This window comes from Myotis nattereri, assembly GCF_964212035.1.
Source record: "Myotis nattereri genome assembly, chromosome: X".
In the NCBI taxonomy this organism is placed as follows: domain Eukaryota; kingdom Metazoa; phylum Chordata; class Mammalia; order Chiroptera; family Vespertilionidae; genus Myotis; species Myotis nattereri.
Genome location: NC_138078.1, coordinates 152,827,286 through 152,849,511, shown reverse-complemented (window position 1 = coordinate 152,849,511; position 22,226 = coordinate 152,827,286). Strand labels below are relative to the sequence as shown.

The 22,226-nt window shown below is 42.0% G+C and overlaps 1 protein-coding gene across 1 annotated transcript in view; it reads right to left on the bottom strand.

The window, feature by feature from the left end:
• The window catches only part of MED14 (mediator complex subunit 14), a 62,294-nt gene extending 42,517 nt beyond the window's left edge, over positions 1-19,777 (bottom strand). The window contains exons 1-10 of the mRNA XM_081081335.1: positions 19,259-19,777; positions 14,547-14,573; positions 11,748-11,853; positions 5,704-5,877; positions 4,945-5,074; positions 4,383-4,511; positions 3,957-4,064; positions 3,297-3,429; positions 2,346-2,496; positions 1,753-1,864 (exon numbers count right to left, since the gene is read on the bottom strand). Coding sequence (XP_080937461.1) covers positions 1,753-1,864; positions 2,346-2,496; positions 3,297-3,429; positions 3,957-4,064; positions 4,383-4,511; positions 4,945-5,074; positions 5,704-5,877; positions 11,748-11,853; positions 14,547-14,573; positions 19,259-19,473 — 1,285 coding nt within the window. The 5' untranslated portion in view covers positions 19,474-19,777. The remainder of the gene's footprint in view (positions 1-1,752; positions 1,865-2,345; positions 2,497-3,296; positions 3,430-3,956; positions 4,065-4,382; positions 4,512-4,944; positions 5,075-5,703; positions 5,878-11,747; positions 11,854-14,546; positions 14,574-19,258) is intronic.
• Positions 19,778-22,226: the final 2,449 nt, after the last annotated feature.

Sequence of the window (22,226 nt, the reverse complement as noted above, 5' to 3'; positions counted from 1 at the left end):
TACGCCCATAATGATACCGTGAAGCTATATTCCTAGAACGAAAAGTACTTACTTTCTAAATGACTGACTGCCCCCCTAAAGCTCTGAATCTACTAGGGAACTGCAAGATGTTTCACGGTGTGTCTATCTGTATTTCTTATTTTGAACCCTGTTAATGTATTAACAATTCAAAAAATGTTTTAAAAGACAAAGCATACATTCTGCTTCAAAGAGGCCCATTTTATAACTATACTAGGGGCCCGGTGCACGAAATTCGTGCACTGGGTGTGGGGGGGGGGGGCGGGGGCGGGGGAGGGAGAGTGTCCCTCAGCCCAGCCTGCCCCCTCTCACATACTGGGAGCCCTCAGGCATTGACCCCCATCACCCTCCGATCGCCTGATCGGCCCCTTGCCCAGGCCTGACGCCTCCGCCAGAGGTGTCAGGCTTGGACAGGGGACCCCCATCTCCCCCCGATCACTGGCTCTGGACCCCGCCCAGGCCTGAGGCCTCTGGCCCAGGAATCATGCCTGGGCAGGGGACCCCCATCTTCCCCAGATCACTGGCTCTGGCCCCCGCCCAGGCCTGAGGCCTCTGGCCCAGGAATCATGCCTGGGCAGGGGACCCCCATCTCCCTCTGATCGCTTGCTCCACCCCCCGCCCAGGCCTGAGGCCTCTGACCCAGGCTTCAGGCCTCGGCAAGGGGACCATCATATCCCCCCAATCCCCGGCTCCGCCCCCCACCCAGGCCTGATGCCTCGGCCAGAGGAGTGGACCCTCATCACCCTCCGATCACCAATCACCGGATCGGCCCCTTGACCAGGCCTGAGGCCTCCGGCAGAGGTGTCAGGCCTGGGCAGGGGACCCCCAGCTCCCCGCGGTTGCAGGCTCCGCCCCTGCCCAGGCCTAACGCCTCTGGCCGAGGTGTCCGGCCCGGGCAGCGGGGGGCGCCGCGATCGTGGGCTTCGCTTTGGGCCCAGGCAAGGGACCCCTAGCTTCTGGGACTGCCAGCTTCGACTGTGCCCAGCTCCCATAGCTGGCTCCACCCCTACTTCCTGCTATCACTGGCCAGGGCGGCAAAGGCGCCTGATTCTCCGATCATGGCTGGGGGGCCGCCTTTGCCCTGCCCCCCAGCTCTTAGCTCCCCCCTGGGTTTCCGATCACTGTCAGTGGCAGGGGGCTTCTGCCTGCTTTCCCTTTCGCCTCCCTGCATTGTGCCTACATATGCAAATTAGCCGCCATCTTGTTGGCAGTTAACTGCCAATCTTAGTTGGCAGTTAACTGCCAATCTTAGTTGGCAGTTAACTGCCAATCTTAGTTGGCAGTTAACTGCCAATCTTAGTTGGCAGTTAATTTGCATATAGCCCTGATTAGCCAATGAAAAAGATATCGCCGTACGCCAATTACCATTTTTCTCTTTTATTAGTGTAGATTATAAACATTTGCAAAGCTGCCTTAACCTTAGAAGAAAACCTAAGAGAAATAAAATTCATATTAAGATGTTAAAATAGCTTCCATTTCAATAGGAAAAAAAAGAGTTTTAAGGAGGGTCAATATGCATACATTTCAAATAAGGCCAAGCTAAATAGAAAGAAAATAAGGTGACAGTTAGGACAAGCTGAGTAGATCACAAGTGAAAATGCAAAAATGTCCAGCCTTCACAACAAAACCTATGTATCAGGAAAGAAGTCACACTAACACAGAACCTTCAGAAAATAAAAGTGAATACTAATTTAAACAAAAGAAAGACAAAGATGCCTGTTTAAAAGAACCTACAGTTTTCATTGGCATTGTAGCCTCTAAGAATGGTCTTCAGTTCCTGGAGCTTCTGATGCGCTCGTGCACGAACGCTGTCAATCAGGAGTTTTTCTATTGATAAGTGATCGATCTGCATAGACAAGAACAACAGAATCACATGTGCAATTTAAACATTTTTACTTTAAAGCTTGAGTAGATTATTGTGCTTCAAGATATTTCCTTTTAGAATCATAATGATTAAGCACAAACTTAAAGTAAAAAAATAACCATGTAGTACTGGTAGCTTAAAGACTACAGGCAACATTTTGATGAGTATAGATCAAGATACTATATGTATCAGTTATCATAGAGTTTAAATGACCTTAAAAACAAAATGATGATCTGATCAAAATTATAAAATATGAAAGAACATCTTTAAAACTATATTATAATATTAGATTTAAAAAAATAACAAATGCAGAAGCATAACAGTCATTTAAAACAACTTCCATAAAGGGTTCTAGGAACAATTAGGTAATTTAAAGAATTTACACTAAAAGTTTAAGTATAAATGATAAGCTACATTATATTCATTTAATTAAACCAATATTAAAATCTATTGAGATACCTACCTTCATAGCTTTTTCTACTAATTTGGAATCAGAAGCTGGCAAAGGAGGATCATGAAAAATCTGTAAAGGCTTCGAGCCATCATTCTCATCGATTTTAATTGTAACTTTGTGAACAGATGCCGTCCCTGTTTTTCTCCCAAGAATCTGTTGACTAAAGAGAAAAAATATACATTTTTTTTCAACAACGCCTGTTAACTTTTAGGATGAAATAGAGGCAATCCATTGTGTGTCTGAGCCAGAGGCCAGAACATGGCAGGCCCTCACTGTTTGTGGAGGGAATACACTAATATTGGGAAGATAGCTATTCTGTAATCAAACACAATATTTGATTTACTGCATCCAAAAAAAACCAAAAAACCAACCCACAAAAAACCCCACAAACAAAAAAACCCAGACACAGAATTTAAAAACACATGCATACAAACAAATAAAAAAATCCCAAAATAGAACAACCTGTATTCTAAGTGATATCTATTCATCTCCGATTCCTTTACAGAAAATGGGGATCAAGCAAAGTTCGAATAGGAAATTGGGACTGTAAGCAGCTCGATACTAATTTTTCCCGAAACCGTGCCCCAAAAAGATTTTAAAAGGAGCAATTCAAAGTGTAAAACTGTGATAAGCAAGCAGGTTTGTTTTTAAAACAATATCCAATAATCTAAGTCTTTTAGCAATCTGCTTTGAGTCCAGAGTCACCTAACTCTTTAAGAAAAGTCTTAATACAAACAGATAGATGTCTATGTATTTCAAACATGCCACATTCTAAGAAAGCTGTCAATTATGGATGTCCTCTATAGTTTCTAGGATACCATGGGACCTCACTATACAAAATCATATTGCCAGAGGCATACAGCTATCAGTATACAGTGCATCATATGTACGAGAGAAAAAGAGAAACAAAAAGAGCAATTACAGTCAGAGCTGGAACCCACCAGAACCAGCTTTACTTACTTCCAAACGGAGAGGGAGAGGCACTTCCCAGGATGATACCTTTCCACCTGCACAAGGTCTCCCCACCGCTCCCGGATTAACATCAGAGTTTGGGAATGTAGCACTTCTAACTGAAGTGACAAGCAAAAAGAATCTGATGGATCTCGTTAAGCAAATATAATACATATCACTACAACAGCCAATGAAGTACAAGCAAACTTCATTTAACAAAAGCTCTAGTCCTAAAAACTGGTTCTGAAAGAAATTTCTGGAATTACAGTTCGCCAATGACTTATCCTAAAAAGTGGTATAATTTGTGGCATAGTTTTAGAAAAATGTGTATTTAATTTTGATCCAATATAAACAAACCATTTAGTTGCCCCTTAATTCATCATAGTTTAAAGAATATGGGTAGACCAATATTTTTTCTCCAAATAATACTACTTCTAATTCATCATTTTCTGTTTTTACCCACAAAGTCAACAGCAAATTTACAACTTGATTTACTGCCGATTACTATTCTTCACATTGACTAGTTTCCCCAGCCCCATTTCTACCCAACAAAGTGGATGGGGAGAGCTTAGGCTGCTACAGTTCGAGATGAGGGGCAGATGGAAATGTGGAGGTGAGAAGGAGACACAAATTCCTTATAAACATGTGTCTCAAATTCCAGAAGGATACGCAGGCAATTGTACATGTCCTGAAGAGGTTTCTCATCAGCAAAGAGCCTAGATTGTACCAGCTGATGGATAAAGTTGATTTGCATGCTATGAACCAAGGCTCGTCCATCTTCCATTCACAGGAGAAAACAAAGTGGTTAATCAGAAAAGCGTACAGATCATGTCATAGTACCAACTATGGAAGAATATATTAACTAATAATACATTTTTTAAAAAGAATTGAACTATCTATGGAAACTAGAGAACATTATACTTAGACACCAAAATCTCTAAGGTCAGTAGGTAATTATGATTATCATGAAATCTGCTTCAAATTACAGAATAAATTGCTAAACACAGTTATTATTCTGCCAAAATGTTTCAATGATATAAAAAACTCAAACATTTAAATCAATACTTATGACTTCAATCCAGATTTATGATTTACCTCCTGTTTCCTTATCCTCTACTAGAATTTCTAGCTTGAGCAGACGCCATGGAACTTCAGGATCATCTCCCATTACAGTCAAGGTGGCTTCAAATTCTCCTTCAACTCGAAACTTCACCCGGCCATTTGCTTTTAAAAGAAGAAGAGTAAGTCTACTTTGCTAAAAAAAAGAAAAAAAAGTAAGCAGCTCTTTGCTAACCCAGAGCCTTAGTCTTGCTTATAAGAAATTTTAAATAGATTGAATGTTTTTTCACAAATGTTCAAACAATTCAGTGGTTCCTGCATGAGCAGTAGCCAGGTTCTGGGCCATTAAGAAACCAAAGGCAACTCTTCTGGCATCAAGGAACAAAGGTGATCTCACCCACTTGTCAGCTTCAAACACCAGAACTATATTTCCAGGTAATAAAAGAGAAATAACAGGGCTGACCAGTCACAGATTCAAACACCATCAAAATTGTAGGGCAAAACCTCATAATGATATTTCTTTTAATAAAATCCCAAAAGCTTTAAAAAAATATTTCCAACAAGTCAATTCTTAAAACAAGAGCCTTCAGGTACATACCAACTGTAAGATTTGCTAACTGAGGAGGAAGATCAGTGGTTACAAGCCGATGTCTAAGAATCTGGTTCAGCTGGTGAAGGGTGGCTTGTTTCTCAGTTTTGGTAATTGGGTCTGGAGGAATAATTTTGTCCTTCAAAAAAATTTAAGTGATTTTAAAATAATGTACAAAGAGGCGTAATTTTTAGCTGTGTCTTCTTAACGTAGTATTTTCTTACTTTACCCAACCAAGAGAATCTTAACACTCATTCCTGCCTTCTACATCCAATAATAGTGACCTTTACTCTCATGCATTAGAGTGCCACGTGATTCCACCAGTCACTCAGCTAAGATGGTCATGCAACATGATCTTCTTCCTGCTCTATTTATGAAACCAACTTAATGTCACGAGATGACGTCCACCACTTAGAAGTATAAAATACAATACTATTAAGGCAGTCAAAAACCAGCATAGTAAACTTTTTAAAACACTTCCCCAAAGCAACCAGCATGCAGTATTTTCATAACAGAAATAGATGTAAGTTACACCTGTATATCTGTTCTCCCTCACAGAAAAAAAATGATCCACCCATTTTCATAGCTACTCACATTCTGACCCCAATTTATTTAAACAAAACACAATCTTAGTTATACAGGAAAAAACAAATAAATATTTGTTTTAAAAGTATGAAGGTTTTTGGTGGTCTACTTAATAATATAGTAGATCCAATGCCAAAGCCTTCAGCTTTTAAGAACGGGGTTGGTAGGAGAGAATGTACTTACCCTAATGCAGGTTGGCAGCCGTGGGTAAGACCCAGTAGTCAATACATCAATGGCATATGGGATGGCAAAACTAGGCAGGCGCGCATGGACCAGCGCATCTCTAGCTAATGAGGCCAAGCGGTCAGCAGTGTCCACAAACAGGATGGCTTGTTGGTCTAAGAAGCTCGAGATCATCTTTAAAGCAAAGGGTAAATTGATTAATTAAGCTTCCTTGACAACTAGCAACTTTTCACTTCAAATATCACTGATTCATTTCAAAGTAAACTTCAAGGAGAATTAATATAGGTATTTGCTATTACAAAGTATTTCTTCAAAAAATTTCCAGCCCTGGCTGGTGTGGCTCAGTTGGTTAGAGTGTCCGTCCAGTGCACCAAAAGGTGGTGCATTCAGTCCCTGGTCGGGATGCTATGGGAGGCAGCTGATTGACGTTTCTCTCCCACATCAATGTATTTCTCTCTTCCCTTCCTCTCTCTCTCAAATCAATTAAAAACAAAATATATCCTTGGGTGAGGATCAAAAAAAGAAATTATTAAAAAATAATTTCCCCCAGTATCTTTTTGAAAACAATAATCTTCTATTAATTTAATTCATTTCTTCATCCTTAACATTCCAGATACACAATTATCACGTTAGAAAACATAAATAGATTAAAATCCTGTTTACTACTCTTACAGACTTCTGGAGCTGGTTGGTGACAAGGAGAAAATTCTGGATGTCCTAAATTAAATTACAGAAGGCCAGAGGGTGGAAGGAAGAGACAAAAGGGGGTCAATCAGTTAGGTGCCGTGCAAAACCAACAAAAGACTACTCAGACTCCTCAGTGCAGGTCGGCATTATTAAATTAACTGCCAGGTGGCTATTTCAGAGATTATCTAGAAAGAGAGAAGAGCCAGGCACCTTGAACCCCAGGAGCCCCCTCTTCTTGTTGACACATGAGCTTTAAATAGTCTTGGAATTAGCCCTGCTACACCTTCTCCCACCCGCCTATAGCGAATGTAAAGCCTTTCAGAATGGCTTACATCTCCCCGACCCCCAACTTCCTGTATGAAGCCACTGGCAAAACTCCAGGAGGAAGGACATGTCTGTCTTTCCTACCTAGCCATGTTGCTGGTGGTTTAGACTCCATGCCCCAGACAGTCTTCTTCTTCTCCTCCTTTTTTTTTGCTAGCAATGGCCTAATAAACCCTTCCTTTTAAAAAGACTTTCAGTTAGCCCTAACCGGTGTTGCTCAGTGGATAGAGCATCAGCCTACAGACTGAAGGGTCACAGGTTCGATTCCGGTCAAGGACATGTACCTTGATTTCGGGCACATCCCCAGTAGGGAGTGTGCAGGAGGCAGCTGATTGATGTTTCTCTCTCATCGATGTTTCTAACTCTCTATCCCTCTCCTCTCCCCTCTGTAAAAAATCAATAAAATATATTTAAAAAATAAAAAGACTTTCAGTTAAAACTTTTGTTGGCAATGAAGTGTGGACTCCTGGACCCAAACTACCTTGATCTCAGTGTTAACTCTGTAACTTAACTGACCCTATAACCTTGGATAAATTACTTAATCTCTCTGTGCCTCAGTTTTTTCATCTGTGAAATGGAGATGACTTCCAACCTCATGAGGTTGTTCTGAGGATTAAGAGTTAATGCAACCCTAGCCAGTTTGGCTCAGTAGATAGAGTATCGCTCACGGACTGAACAGTCCCAGGTTCAGTTCCGGTCAAGGGCACGTACCTCAGTTGCAGGCTTCATCCCCAGCCCTGGTCGTGGCAAGTGCAGGGGGCAACCAATCGATGTGTCTCTCTCACATTGATGTTTCTCTCCCCTTCCCTTCCACTCTCTAAAGATCACGGGAAAAATGTCCTCCGGTGAGGATTAACAACAACAAAAAAAGAGTTAATGCATATGAAACCTTTGGAACAGTGCCTAGAACATATAAAACACTCAATAAACATTGCTCATTATGAGATCTAGGTCAACTTCATGCCCAATACTTCCCGTCAGTTCCCTAACTCAGTGCATTTCACAAGGGCACCTGAGCTCTCGAGCGCATCACAAAGCTGAAATCTATTTCCTTGGAACTTCTATCTCACACTTCTATTCTGGAACAAAACTTAGTCTCTCATGCCCTTCAAATTGGGGAAGTCCAACCTATTTTCAAGCTAACCATTCCATATCACTTCAATTAGCCTTCACATCTCCAAATTCCGGACTCACCATCCTTGTCCCAGTACCTGCAAATGCTTGTGTATCAGTGGCCAACTTAAAATATGGCATCCAGAATTTATACCACATCATGCCCTACATTTTCTCAGCATTTCCACACTCACAATCACCATCAGCTTAGAGATAACAAAATTGAGGCTTAAGTTAAGACACTTGCCCAAAGAAAGTCAGTCAATCAGAGACTCTGGAACCAAAAATGTTTCTTCTAACTATTAGACCAGCAAAGACCAGCAGTACAAGTGCTACCTTCTATGACTAGTGAAAGGGACCAAAGGTTTGCCATCCCAACATATACTTTTGGGGCTATTTTAAGCTGGTTATTTTTAAGAAACAAGACTCAGAAAGAACCTTTGCCCCTCCTCCCTACCTGTCTAAAGGAATTCAGATGGCAAAGCCTGTTTAGAGGAAGGGAGCATCACCTTAGCATCATAATAGAGATTAAATGTGGCAGACAGAGAGGAATCTAGCAAAGCCTGTTTGCTGGGCTCCCCTCTGTGTCCCATTGTTTCTGGGTGGCCCAGCAAGAATGCTTACCACATGTTTGCTCTTTCTCAGCTACCTGTCAATTGCCTGCTTTCTCTCTCTGAAATACCAGACCCTGCCTCCCTCTCCTTAGTCCAAAATAGCATATAAGTCTCACTGCCCAGTCTCAAAGCGTTATGTAACCTCCATAGGTACATATTAAGAAACTTGGACATTTTCTCCTATTAATCTGTCTCATGTTAATTTGATTTTTCGCCTAATCAGAAGAACTTAGAAAGATGGAAGGAACTTTTTTTTTTTGCGCCCCCACACTAGTAAAATGGATTTCTGTCAATGCCACCGACACTAACTTCTTTATTAGAAGCCATTGCTAAAACACAGCAAGCTTGGAGTTAACTAAAAGGCCTTAATCTTTTGTACATGAATCTTTAACAAGCAAGATCTGCTTTTCCATCCCAACTTAATGCAGGACTAGAATGTGTCTGATTTTAACATACTTAAAACCATTTTTAATCTTGCTTTCTTTGAACTTCTGAACTGGTTTTCACTCAGATTTCGGTCATCCCAATTTTCCCTTTACTCAGGACACTAAAAATGCTTCTCAGGCCAAAGCCAAGGCCAAAGAATAACAAAGACCTGCCTCCAGGAAGACATGCATCAACCCTAATGGGGTGCCACAGTTTATCCAGCCCAAGTCCCTCTACCTTAAACACAGGTAATTAATGAAACACTCTAAACCACCTTGCTCAACTCAAAATATACTAACTTCAGCTACACTCCTTTGTCTTAGAAGTCAAATAAATAAAGATTAAAACTTTAGTTTTGAATAACTTATTAGTGACTTTATGTCGGTCCCTAATGATCAGCATGCTCACTTTTTTCTTTTAAGTACTCACCTACCAGCTGTTAATATGGCTAATAATCTTCCTTTAAAATTTAACTGAGCACCAAACAGACATTTGTCTAAGAAAAATATACAAATAGCCAAAGGCACATGAAAAGATGTTCAACACCATTAGTCATCAAAGTAATGCAAACAAAACCACAATGAGATGCTCCGTCACACCTACTAGGACAGCTAGAATCAAAATGTCCCACAAGAACAAGTGTCAGCATGGAGAGAGTGGAGCCCTCAGGTATATACCCAAGAGAAATGAAAACATATGTCCACACAGAAGCTTGTACATGAATGTTTATAGCAACATTATTCGTAATAGCCACAAACTGGAAATAACCTACATGCCCATTAACTGATGAGTGGACAAGCAAAAACCATACAATTCAGCCACAACCAACAATGAAGTACTAGTACATGCTACACTCTGAGTGAATCTTGAAAACATGCTTGGTAAAAGAAGCCAGTCACAAAAGACCACATGTGATGATTTCAATTATATGAAATGTTCAGAATAGGCAAATCTATAGAGATAGCAGAGTATTGCTTGCTGGGGGCTAGGGGCAGGTACTTGGGGATGATAGCTAAAAGGGCAATGGTTTAATTTTTGAAGTGATGAAAATGTTCTAAAATTGACCGCAGTGATGGTTGCACGTACCTGTGAATATACTAAAAACCACTGAATTGTGCATTTTAAATGGGTGGATGGCATGATATGTAAACTACATTTCAATAAAGCTGTTGTTTTTTTAAAATACCTCTAAGAAAACAAGAGAGATTTCTCTTTTTCTTAGATAAAACATTAGTCAGACTAAACTGTGTATTTATACACTCAGCTACACATGTAATATGTCCGACAGGGCTAAAGATCATGATCTATTCATATCAAGCATCTCTAAAGACACAGAAGTGTCAAAACACAAATAATCCTCTAATTCTCCAGCTGATGGACTTTATCTTTGACATAAACACATCTATATCTACAGTCACAAAATGAAAACAATATAAATTCAATGAGACTTTATCAGAATGACTTATTTGAATAGCCAACTCAAAAAAATAACAGAATACTACACTATGAATTAATGAAAGATGAATGCAATATGGCTCAATATCAAAACCAAGAGTTTTGGTTTTTGTTTGATATGTTATTGAAGCACAACTCAGTAGCATCAAACAGGTAACTTAAATACCCATGGTATAATTTAGGATTTAACACGTTTTTGAACAATTGAACACTTGGATTTGATATACTTTAATAACACCTAACTTTTCCCTGAAAGTTTGAACATCTTTAAGAAAAGATTAGCCCAAATTAACTAATTACTGAAAAGAAACCTTCTGTTTTTCAGAAATGCTATACCATGCTTCTTCACTTCGGCTAAAATAGATTTATTTAGACTTGGTGCCCAAATTTCCAAAACAATGAAGTGTAAAATTTCTGATAAATAAGCTTGGAATAAACCTGTTTAAGTATTTATAACACTTATAATAATGTAAAGCATTATTCTTTCAATGGTGTTTTACAGTGTACAAAAGACTTTCTGTCTACAAACTTTTATTCCCCAATCATATCAATGGACAATATTTTTAGCATCTTTGGTCCACTTCACTACAAGTCAGTCCTCTGAATTCCAAAGCGTTATTCAAGACTCCAAATACTGCCAGAACCGGTTTGGCTCAGTGGATAGAGTGTCGGCCTGCGGACTCAAGGGTCCCAGGTTCGATTCCGGTCAAGGGCATGTACCTTGGTTGCTGGTACATCCCCAGTGGGGGGCGTGCAGGAGGTGGCTGATCAATGTTTCTCTCTCATCGATGTTTCTAACTCTATCCCTCTCCCTTCCTCTCTGTAGAAAATCAATAAGACATATTTAAAAAAAAAAAAAAGAGTCCAAATACTATGAGCTTCTTGAGGGCGGGGGCTGTGCCTCCTCATTCAAGTCTCCACCCACCAAATCCCATAACCTGTGCTCAATAAATGTTTGGAGAATGAGTAGACGAATAAACAGATATATGCTGTTATCAGCTCTGTGACCTTGAAGAAGCCACTTAACTTCTAGGAAAACTTATTGTTTCCTCATTTGTAAAATAAGAAATACTGACTCTGTCACACAAGGTTGTCAAGAATCAACAGGCAAAATATAAGGGAGTACTTTGCAAACCAAGGAACCATACAAATATAAGCTAACCATTCCCCCCATTTAAAGTCTCTTCATTAATATCTTCTAGCTTAATGATGTCTCCAGATATTGCCTAGTTTTCTTTCTGTCCATAAGCAAATACTCAGCTGCTACAGACATATATTATACATTATCATCAGAAATATTATTCACATTAAGTAATGTTTCTCAAAACAAATCGGCATATATAAGTTAAAGTTAAAATGAGAATCTGTCTATTGTAAGTTAACATTCCACAAAGTTATTTTATGTAAAATAAAAGTTTAACTCACCGCACATTTTTCCACTTTGCCAGCATTATTAGCCCATTTCACTAAAGCTAGTAATCGCACAAAGAGTTGACGTGTCCGGCTAGCAAACTGTACTATTTCTATTTTCCTATAAAAATAAAACGATTCTTAATAAATCAGCATATTTAAAAGAGAACTTCAGTTTATTTAATCTGAGCTAAAGTATGACTCAATCTTTGTTTAAAACCATTACAACAAAATGAGAACCACTTAAAATATTTATCTAAATACATATAAATTATTGTTGTTTTATATACCACCTGCATGTGCTTTATCTGTCATAAATCTAAAAGAATGTTTTAGCAATAAATCACATTTAAAAATATATTGCAATAAAAGTTGTTTGCTAAAATATAGTAAATTCACAGATATAAAGTTACTATATAGAAATTAACTGGGTCACATAGGGGACCAAATTAGGAATTAGGAATTTTATAATTGAAATTATGAGTTATGCATTAGTAACCTTTTGGTAAGAGGAAAGAATTGAAACAGAGCTTGCAACTGTATTATTCCTACAAAGGCAAGGGCACAACTTAAAAAATTAAATAATAAAAGAATTTAGCCATGCAACTCTTTACCAAACAAATTTCAATGATAAACTTAGTTATTAAATTAGCCAAGCAAAGAAAATTGAGTACTAAAAGTAAAAGCTAGGTCTGTCCATATCTATTTTTATTCTATACCCACTACAATCCTTTTTCTCTCAATACTTATTCATCACTGTTTTTATCATCTCCTTATAGAGTCTTTAAAGCTTAATTAAAGGCTTTATGTTGTCAATCGATGTGTTAGCTAGACCTCTCAACTGCATGTCATCTACAGAACTGACAATCATACCTCCCATGGTTTACCTAAGACACTGAAAACATATTCGACAGGCCAGGGCCAATGACAGGAGCCAAACAGCACACCAACCTCTCTCCAATTGGATTCTGACCTACTAATCTTAGTACAGCTGTTCAATGACCTGCAGGTTCAATCCATATCTCTGCATCTTGCCAACACCAATACTATGGTACGATGCACCAAAATGAAATTTTTGCTGAAGTATAATCCTGACTGAAGACTATGGAGTCTAGCGCCTATCAAGAGCACACATTTACCCGAACAGTGTGGCTCAATGGTTGAGTCTTGACCTATGAACCAGGGGATCACGGTTCAATTCCCAGTCAGGGCACAGGCCTGGGTTGTGTGCTTGATCCCCCCGTGAGGGGCGTGCAGGAGGCGGCTGATCCATGATTCTCTCTCATCATTGATGTTTCTATCTCTCTCTCCCTTCCTCTCTGAAATCAATAAAAATGTTAAAAAAAAAAAAAAAAAAAAGAGCACACGTAGCCCACAAATAACCTGACAGGCTTTCTTAAGAATCAGCCAGCAATATTGTTGGAAGTATAAAGAGAAGAATCAAGGGGGCAAATCCAGTTGTGACTTTCTGCCAGTGAGGACCCTAAGAGAGAAAATCAGCAGAGCCTCACAGGCAAGAGTGGGCCACCGCAGAAATGCTAAATGTGCATTATGATCTGACAGCCACCTCAGTGCCAGGAGCCTCAGTACTGACTGTCACTCAACTCTGAAAGGCTTACAGAGGACGTGAGTCTCTGCTCCTCTTCCGGAACAAACCTATTTGTATGTTAGTAATGCGGTTTCCCAAATGAGCGCCTCTCCTAGAAAGAGGACACCCCCCTTTGCAAAGGATTGTAACGTGGGCTTTTTCCACCAGGCTGTCTCAAGGGGTCGGTTTTCCAGAGCCCTTCCCACCTGAGAGTGGACAGCACAAATCCTGACTTTCATTTTCATGTCCCTCCTTTACAACTGGCCAGCCAAACCGTAACACAGGCACGCTTCAATTTTTTTTCACCTCTTTTTGATCTATGTCTAATTTTATCAGAAAGGTCGGTGTTGGGCAGTGGGGAGAGTGTAATCATTAATAAAGGCTAAAATCCTCTCCAGTGACTTGGTATTTTAAAAAAAAATAAACTAAGGAATATAAGAAGTGCCAAAAATATAGTCAAACAGCCTATGCTGTAGCCATAATATCTCCATCACAAAATTTCTTTGAAACCGTAATTTATCTTGCTCCTTTGGCTTATGGAAACATAATAGTGTTTAGTTGTATCTTAAGCCTCAAACTGCAACTGAATCAAAATTCAACTCTAAAACAGCAACAATAGTAGACAAATGTCAAGCGTCTAAAGATATCTAATTGCATCATTGTAACAAATGGTACGCTAGCAGCCAACTTTGAAAGCCAGTCTATTCCTTAGCGTCTTCTATTCAGTTTTACATCTTCTCAGGGGCCTGAACTGGTCAGTGACTTTAAAAAGGTTTCTAAAGCCCTAACTGGCTTGGCTCAGTGGATAGAGCGTCGGCCTGCAGACTGAAGGGTCCCAGGTTCGATTCCGGTCAAGGGCATGTACCTGGGTTGCGGGCACATCCCCAGTGGGGAGTGTGCAGGAGGCAGCTGATTGCTGTTTCTCTCTCACCGATGTTTCTAACTTTCTATCCCTCTCTGTAAAAAATCAATAAAATATATTTTTTTAAAAAGGTTTCTAAAACCTAAGGTCCAGAGCTGGCCTCACACCAAGAATTGTCAGGGATGAAGAAATCACAAAGAAATGATGTGAAAAAAATCACCCCCGACTCTCTGGGCCTAGGTTTCCGATCTGCGGCACTACCCTCCAGGCCAATACCCACGTTCACTCTCTCATACACACGCATGCACACACACACTCACAGATATAGCAACACACACAGATTTAAGGTTTTTTTCATACTCACCTTTCCACATCAGATTTCCTTGGCAGTCTAAGAAGAAAAAAAGAAATTGACTAAATATATGCACACCTTCATTAAAGTGATAATAGTCTTTACTTTGACTCTATTAAACACCTTAGGATTCAGAAAAACTAGATAAACAGGCTTGTGTGGCTACCAACTCTTTTATAAGTTTCCAGCAATACGGCTATCAGGGAAAAAACTAACAAAGGAGCATTTTTCTCCATTCAGAATGCTTCAAAAGGTATTGCGTGAACCTCAGACACTTATGAAGCGCAAGCCTTCCATTAGCACACTATAGCAGAGAGAGTCAGAGGAAACATGACTTTAAGGTTAAAATGGTCACAGATGCAGAGTCCTCCTTGGTTGCCAGTCTGCCCGTATCCGGTGGAACAGTCGCTTCCCAGCACTGATCCTCCCTGTTTTGTTATGGTGGGCAAAGCTGGAAGCTGGGCACACAAAAGAGCCAGTGTCCGCAAGGGTTTCACAGTAATTATGCTGCTGCACGTGAGGAGATGTAAATTATTTATATTACTTTTAAACAGCTCCAGTAAGGTTCTGATTCTTTGTCATTTCTTTTTTTTTTTTTTTTTTTGCTAGTTCTCCAGTACTGACAGCCAGCAACCAATGTCACCATCTCCCCTGACCGTTTAGCACTCTCGCACCCACAGAGGCTGTGAGAAAGGTCCTGATCTGCCTCCTGAATCGCCATGCTCTGTACACCTTTATCCCAGGGTCCAAGATGCAATGGCCTGGACTCTAAAGCCTCCCCTGACATTTCATCGTTCTTGAAGAATACACACCAAGACCCTTGGATCCTCTTCTCCCACCCACATGCCACAGGTACAGAAAACTACTAAAATAAGCCCTGGCTTACAGTTACCCACAATTCCTATGGTAGACAGTGGGATGGAAGCTGAAGATAGCATCCAAGTGATAAAGGAAACTAGGTAGGTGCTGCAAGAACAAGCAGACCAGAGGATGAAGCAGAAAGTAAGGCTTTATGGGAAGACCGAAGTAAAAGCAGCTGCTGAGTTCCTCTACATGTGGGAGCTCTTGAGAACAGTCCCCTTGTCCTCAAGAGAAGGAGGGAATAAGAACCATGGTGCAAGAGAGACAGAAAAGAGTAGAGCCTTTGGGGGAGGAAAGCACAGGAATCATTGCTCCAGCTCTCCCACCTGCCCCTAAAAGGATCATCCCATGTCACAGATGGTGTTATTTCAGGGACAAAAGACAGGCTTTGCTGCCTACAGCACACCCCCTCCCCCAATTCCTCCTAATCTATTTTAAATTCCTTTACAGATAACAAACCCACCATTTGAGGCAAAAGCCTTTTTTAAAATGCTAATTTTTGGAAATGGTAAGTCAGAAACTTATACCTAAATGTGGGGTAAGTTTACAAAACTGAAATTCTAGCATTTTCTAATTTTAATTTAAAGAGGTTTAAAAAAGAGTAGATGCTAACTAAGTCTCTAAAAAGTCAAGGCAGAGTATAAACTCTAAGATGGGAGCATGTGTACTGGGGGGTGGGGGTGGGGGAGTGTGGCAGAAGGAGGAAGTGGACAAGCAAAGAAAAAAACAGAAATCTGGGGCCAAAACCAAACCACCTTAAATGCTAAGGCTGTTTTCTCATTCGCTAGTTCAGACAAGCATCAGATGTGGCAGAAATAAGACTCTTATAAGAACACTGGTCTTACATTATTAATACATTAATCCTCACAGTTCCTACCTGGAACAAGGAAAAATACATGATTTAGGAACTTCCAAGGTAGAGCAACAACGAATCTTCCCATAAAATTCTCCATGGTCTGCAATGACCATTCTAAAAATTCATTCACTAATGTGTTAAGTCAATGAAATATCAGGTAATTCCCTACTATGTGTCAGCATTGTTCTAGGCCAGCGGTTCTCAACCTTCCTAATGCCGCGACCCTTTTAATACAGTTCCTCATGTTGTGGTGACCCCCAACTTCATTGTTACAAATGGAACATAATTAAAGCCTAGTGATGAATCATAAAAACAATATGTAATGATAAATGTGTTTTCCGATGGTCTTAGGCGACCCCTGAGAAAGGGTCGTTCGACCCCCAGAGGGGTCGCGACCCACAGGTTGAGGCCCACTGTAATGTAGGCCCTGGGGAAAGTAGCAATCAAATCAAAACCCATCCTCACTGAGCTTCCAGGGCGGGGAGGAAACAAAACAAAGCAGTGAGTAGAGAAGGATAGAGTGAAGAGGCAGAGCTTCCCGTGACAGTCAGAGAAAGTCTGAACAAAGACCTAAAGGAAATGAGAAAGCAAACCCCACAGATTTCTGGGAGAGGGGAGTGTGCCTCGCACAATCACAAAACATCAAGAGGTAGAGTACCTGAAACAGAATATGCAGGGAGGAGCGTAGTGGCAAGTGAAGTTAGAGAGGTAAGGGAGGGAAGGCACAGATCCATGTAGGGGATTGCCTGATTATTCACTGATTTCACACATTAATGAATGAATGTGGGGAACATCTGGCTGGAGGGCCGATAAGGCCCACGAAATGATTTGGTCTGGCCCTGACAAGGCATTAGTTAATTAAATATTAGTTAATTAAATATTTGACCAAATATAGCAGGCTAATTTTTAAGTTGGTAATTTTGTATGGCCCATGAATGATGCTATAAATATCCAAATGGCCCTTGGCAGAAAAAAGGTTCCCCACCCCTGATATAGGGCCTTAAAGCTAAGGTGACCACATTCCTGGTTTGCCCAAGATAGTTTCAGTTCATGCCTGTTGCTTTGACATTACTACTAACAGCACCATCTTTCACGCTCAAAAGCGTCCTGATTTCAACCGTAAATCTTATGGTCACCCTATAAATAGGTGACTATAAAAACGTTTATTCTAAGTGAGATGGGGAACCACTGGAAGGTTGTGAGCAGGTTTCAAAGGATCATCCTGGCTATTTTTTGGAGGGAAAAACTGAAGAGGGAAAGGGCAGCAGTACAGATACCAGTTAGCAAACTACTGAGGTAACATGGGCGAAGGAGTAACCCTTGATGGGAATATTGAAAAGTGGTCAGATTCTGAAGTCAAAGATGACAGGCTTGCTGTTGAACTGTGCTGTGGGGCTAGAAAAGAGAGGAGCCAGGAATTATTCCAGTATTTTTGGCCGAAGCAACAATAGGAAGAATCGCGATACTATTTAGTGAGATAGGAAAGGTTTGGAGAGATTGAGTGGAAGCAGGAGTTTGGTTCTGGACTTGGTACACTGAAATGCCTGTTAAGTATTTACACGTAGGCATCTGGATATAGAGTCTGGAGATCTATGCTAGAGATATAAGTGTGGGAATCATAATCATATAAAGTGTATGGGACTAAAACAAACAACATACTTATTCTACAGCCATAAACAGATGTTCCTCTCTTCATAACTAAGTCCTAAAATAGCAAGAACACCACAATAATTCAAAGAATTTCTACAAATCCCTATGGGAAAACAAATTACACAACCACTCAGAGCAACAGTTTTTAACACTTCTCCATAGCTATACATAGGACACGTAACCTTCACATATACTAGTATGAAATTTTCTCATGGATATGCTTGGATTTTTATGAAATCCAACAATAAGTGGTGCAAAGAAGTATATTACTACAATAATCCCTATTCGTGACATCTTCTTAAGTTTCTCATTAGAAAGGGGCAGACTTTTTTCTGTCCCATTCAATAAAGTAGAGTATGTTAGAATTGAGTGAGAATGATGTTTTACAAGAATAAGAGGAACCTTTTCAAATTCTTTTAGTCATAAGCAAATATTTTAAGTCTCTAGTAACAAATTACTATGACACTTTAGAGCCTAATATCTATATACTAATTATTTCCATTGAAAACACTGGTCTGCCTAGCAACAGATAAAAGATAAAAACGAATATAAATTAAAAACTCATGATTCTTCACTTTTTCTGAACCTGGAATAAAACACAAAATAGTAAAATATATACACCGCCAAATTTTATAGCGCCTTTTCTCCGCACACTGAAAATCATTACAGTGTTTTCTGACCCTACTCTGAAGGGCTTACACCCTCATCATGTCCCAAGGTAATTCCTGGGTAACTTGGCGATTTATAAATTCCCTTCACACACCAAGAAACTGCAACAGCAGACCAGTTCCCAAAAACCTTTTCCTTACACCAAATGCGTTAAGGTTTCCAATGTTCTAGGAAAAAAAAAAACTTTGGGATCCAAATGATGGCATTATTTTATACACAATCCATCTCCCGAGTTCCAGCTCAGTCAGAAGCAATTACAACCCACATCTAAAATGGACCGCGAAGAGGCTGTAAAACACATCTCCCACCTTAGAGATTTTTTTTTAAAAAAAGCTCGCTGATGTATTCCTCAACCCTGATGTTAGGCTCTGGGCTAAAAAAGCTGCCAGCCAAGAAATCAATACAGTTCTGTTGGCCACCTGAGCAAAAAAATCCCAAAGGTGAGGTTTTCTCTGCCAGCCTAGCAACATGCATAATTAACAAGTCTCGGGCGCCGCTGCTCCAGAAAGACCCCAAATGCGAGGCTTCTGTCCTCCGCCTCCGCCAAGCCCAGGAGTTCCGACATCTACACTCGGCGGCCGCGCCGAGGAGAGAACAGCAGCCTCTAGGGGAGACAGCGGTGCTCGCCCGTCCGCCTCTTGGGCGGGAAGGGGACCCGCGGAGCCGGCATGGGTTTCGCGGCACTTACAGGTCCGTCAGCACCATGAGCTCCGAGTAGGCCCGGTGCAGCAGGAACTCGATGAGGGTGCTCAGCCGGTAGCCGGGGCTCGCCGCGGCCGCCGCCGCCGCCGCCACGGCGGCTCCAGGGGGAGGAGGCGCCGGCGCTGACGCGGGGCCGCTGCTGCCTCCGCCACCGCCTCCGGGCGGGACCAGCTGGTGGTTCTCCAGCTGCACAGGGGGCATGGCGGCACGGGGTCGGGCTCGGCGCCGCGGCCCGGGAGCCTCCCGGGGGGCTCGGTCGCCGCGCCGAGGTGGGCGCGGGCAGAGTCAGCCGCCTACCGCCGGAGCGCCTCTGAACAGGAAGCCGAGCGCCGGGCGCGGAGGCCCGCCCCCATGAAGCAAGGAGCCCGCCAGCCCCAGGGACGGCAGCGAGGGGCGGGGGGAGGGCGGGGAAGCGGGCCGGCTGCCGCAGAGAAGCTGCGCCTCCGCCACGGATCAGAGTCCGCTCTGCCGGGCAGCCGCAGCAACCATATTGACGGCCCAAAGCGGAAGTCGATAGCCGACCGGAAGGGGAACCTGCAGGGGGACTTCCGACAGTTCCTGGCCTTTCTCCAGGCAGTTGGGCGCCAGGACGCTGGAGGCGGGGCGGAGGGAGGCGGGGTTAAGGGAGTGGGGCGGGGCCGGCGCGCGGGCGGGAAAAGCGGAAGCGCGGCCGCGCGCCACCGGAAGCGGCTGTGTGGGAGGGAGCCGGCGCGTCACCGCGAACGTCACTGGTTGCCCCGCCCTCGCGCTCTCGGCCCTCAGGTTTTAAAAGGCTGCGCTTTGCCTCGAGGTGCGTCTCCGCGCTCCCGGGTGGTTCCCCCCTGCGGCCGGACTCGCTCCTCCTGTAAGTGCGTGAGTTGTGGTTCTGGAATCGCGAAGAAATGATCACGGCTGGTGACTTCTCAGGCCCTTGCACCTCCCACAGTCCGCTCATGCGCCTTTCGTGGGATAGAAAACGTTGCCGTCATTTTTTTTTTTTTATGAGTGTGGGAAAAGGTGCAAGAAAATAGGATTGGAGGTAGAAGCGAGGCCGCTGGCAGCATCATTTCACTCTCATGGAGTTGGGTGGATGCTGATCTTATTACGACCCCCAGATCCAGGCAGTTTTAGCACAAAAAACAGCCTTGAAGTCCTCCCCGCTGGTGCTCCCCCGCCCTGCAGGGGCCGCCCTGCCCACGGGCTTTCGGCTCATCTGTGTCCCTCCGCTACTCTCCCCCCCACCCCCAAACCCACCTTTCTTTGCTTCCTGCTTTAAAATGGTGATCTCAACCTCGCCTGCACGTTAGATTAAGGGGGGAGGGCGCGCTTTAAAAAATACTCTGCCAGCCGGCCCCACAGATTCTCCTTTAATTGATCTCATGTGAGGTCTCTGCTAGCAATCTGCAGCTGAAGTAGAAATTCAGTTAAGAAGCGCCCATTGCTGCGACCCATTTCCAGCAGCTTTTTGCAGATTCCCGTCTGTAACTCGCCCGTTCCCTGACGTTAAAATACTCTCATGCTTCTCCCGTGTAGCCCTTCCAGAAGGCCAGTCACTGGGCTTCTAAAGGTGTATCCTTCCGAGGGAAATGGCTTACTCCCTCCTTTGTGGTGGTAAAACACATTTACACACAACTCACCGTGGTGCAGTGCTGGAGGGCAGAGACTCCTCCGTCCAGGCTACCTCAGCGAACAAACACATTTTTTAAACCAATTAACTAGAATCACCATTGCTTTTGTGGTTGTTTTGATTGGTTTTATTGACGTTTTCCCCGGAACCCGCTTTGGAAAAGTATTAAGTTAAGAAGCCCTGGTGGTCACATCCACACAAAAGGGGTTGTTGTACAACATGGTCCTTAAGGTCTTTTCTAAAGCTCAGAGTCTGATTCTGTGTGATATTGGCAGGATTTTAACTCTGCCTTATTGCATATATTAAACACTTTCTGTTTGGCAGTAAGGTTCTATCTAGAGAGAGAATACAGCGAACTTGCAAATAAAAGAAAAAATTAATGGGTGGATGGGTTTTACAAAAGAGTCACACCCACCAGATTAGATTTCATTGAAATTTCTGTGAGTTTGAATAGATATCTTTTAAAATTGAAAACTAGTTATTCAAAAGGATGTTTGAAAGGAAAATAGGGCCCTGAGCAGTGTGCCTAAGTGGTTAGAGCGCAGGCCCTCTCACTGAAGGACTCACCTTCCCCAGCCCCAGGAGGGGCACATTGAGGGGAGGGGGCAGCCAATTGATGTGTCTCTCACATGGATGTTTCTCTCTCTCCTCTCTCTCCGTCCCGTCCTCTCTAAAAATCAATGGAAAAAGTATCCTTGGGTGGTGATTGACATAAATAAATAAAGGAAAGTAAGTTGAAAATACAGGAATGGGACTGTGAGACTTGATGTGCTTGGATTGTTAGAAATCAGGCAGGTAGTGTAAATGAAAGAGGTGATAGCCCACCTTCCAAACCAGGCAAAAATAGGAAGTGCTCGTAGGAAAAATGAGCAGGAAGGACAGAAAATGTTAGGGTGTTTGTCCTAGAGAGGCACACTTAGCAAGGCCATGCAAGGACGCTTGAGACTGTGGTGACTACCTCTCCCATAAACCAGTGGAAAGATTTGTGTAGAATTCATTTTTACTTCAACATTTGAGCCCATTATTTCTAGAGATTTTTAAATAAGAGACAGTGAGCCAAAAGGGAAGGAAACTCCCAATTCTAAATTAAGAGCAAAGTTTAGAGAGAGAACAATGCTCAAGAAAATGTGAATTATAATTTTTATTTTCTATTTTTGAACATTGCCAAAATTCTTTCCTATAAATGTTATCAAAAGATTGTTGAATCAGGTACAATTGAGGGATAGGTCGTGGTGTACCAGGGTCCAATATAAGATTGCCAAAAACTGTGAGGTTGTTAATTCCTCAGTAATTGCATTTACATATATCTTTTTCAAAGTTTCAGAGTTTTCTCTTTTTGCCAAAGCAA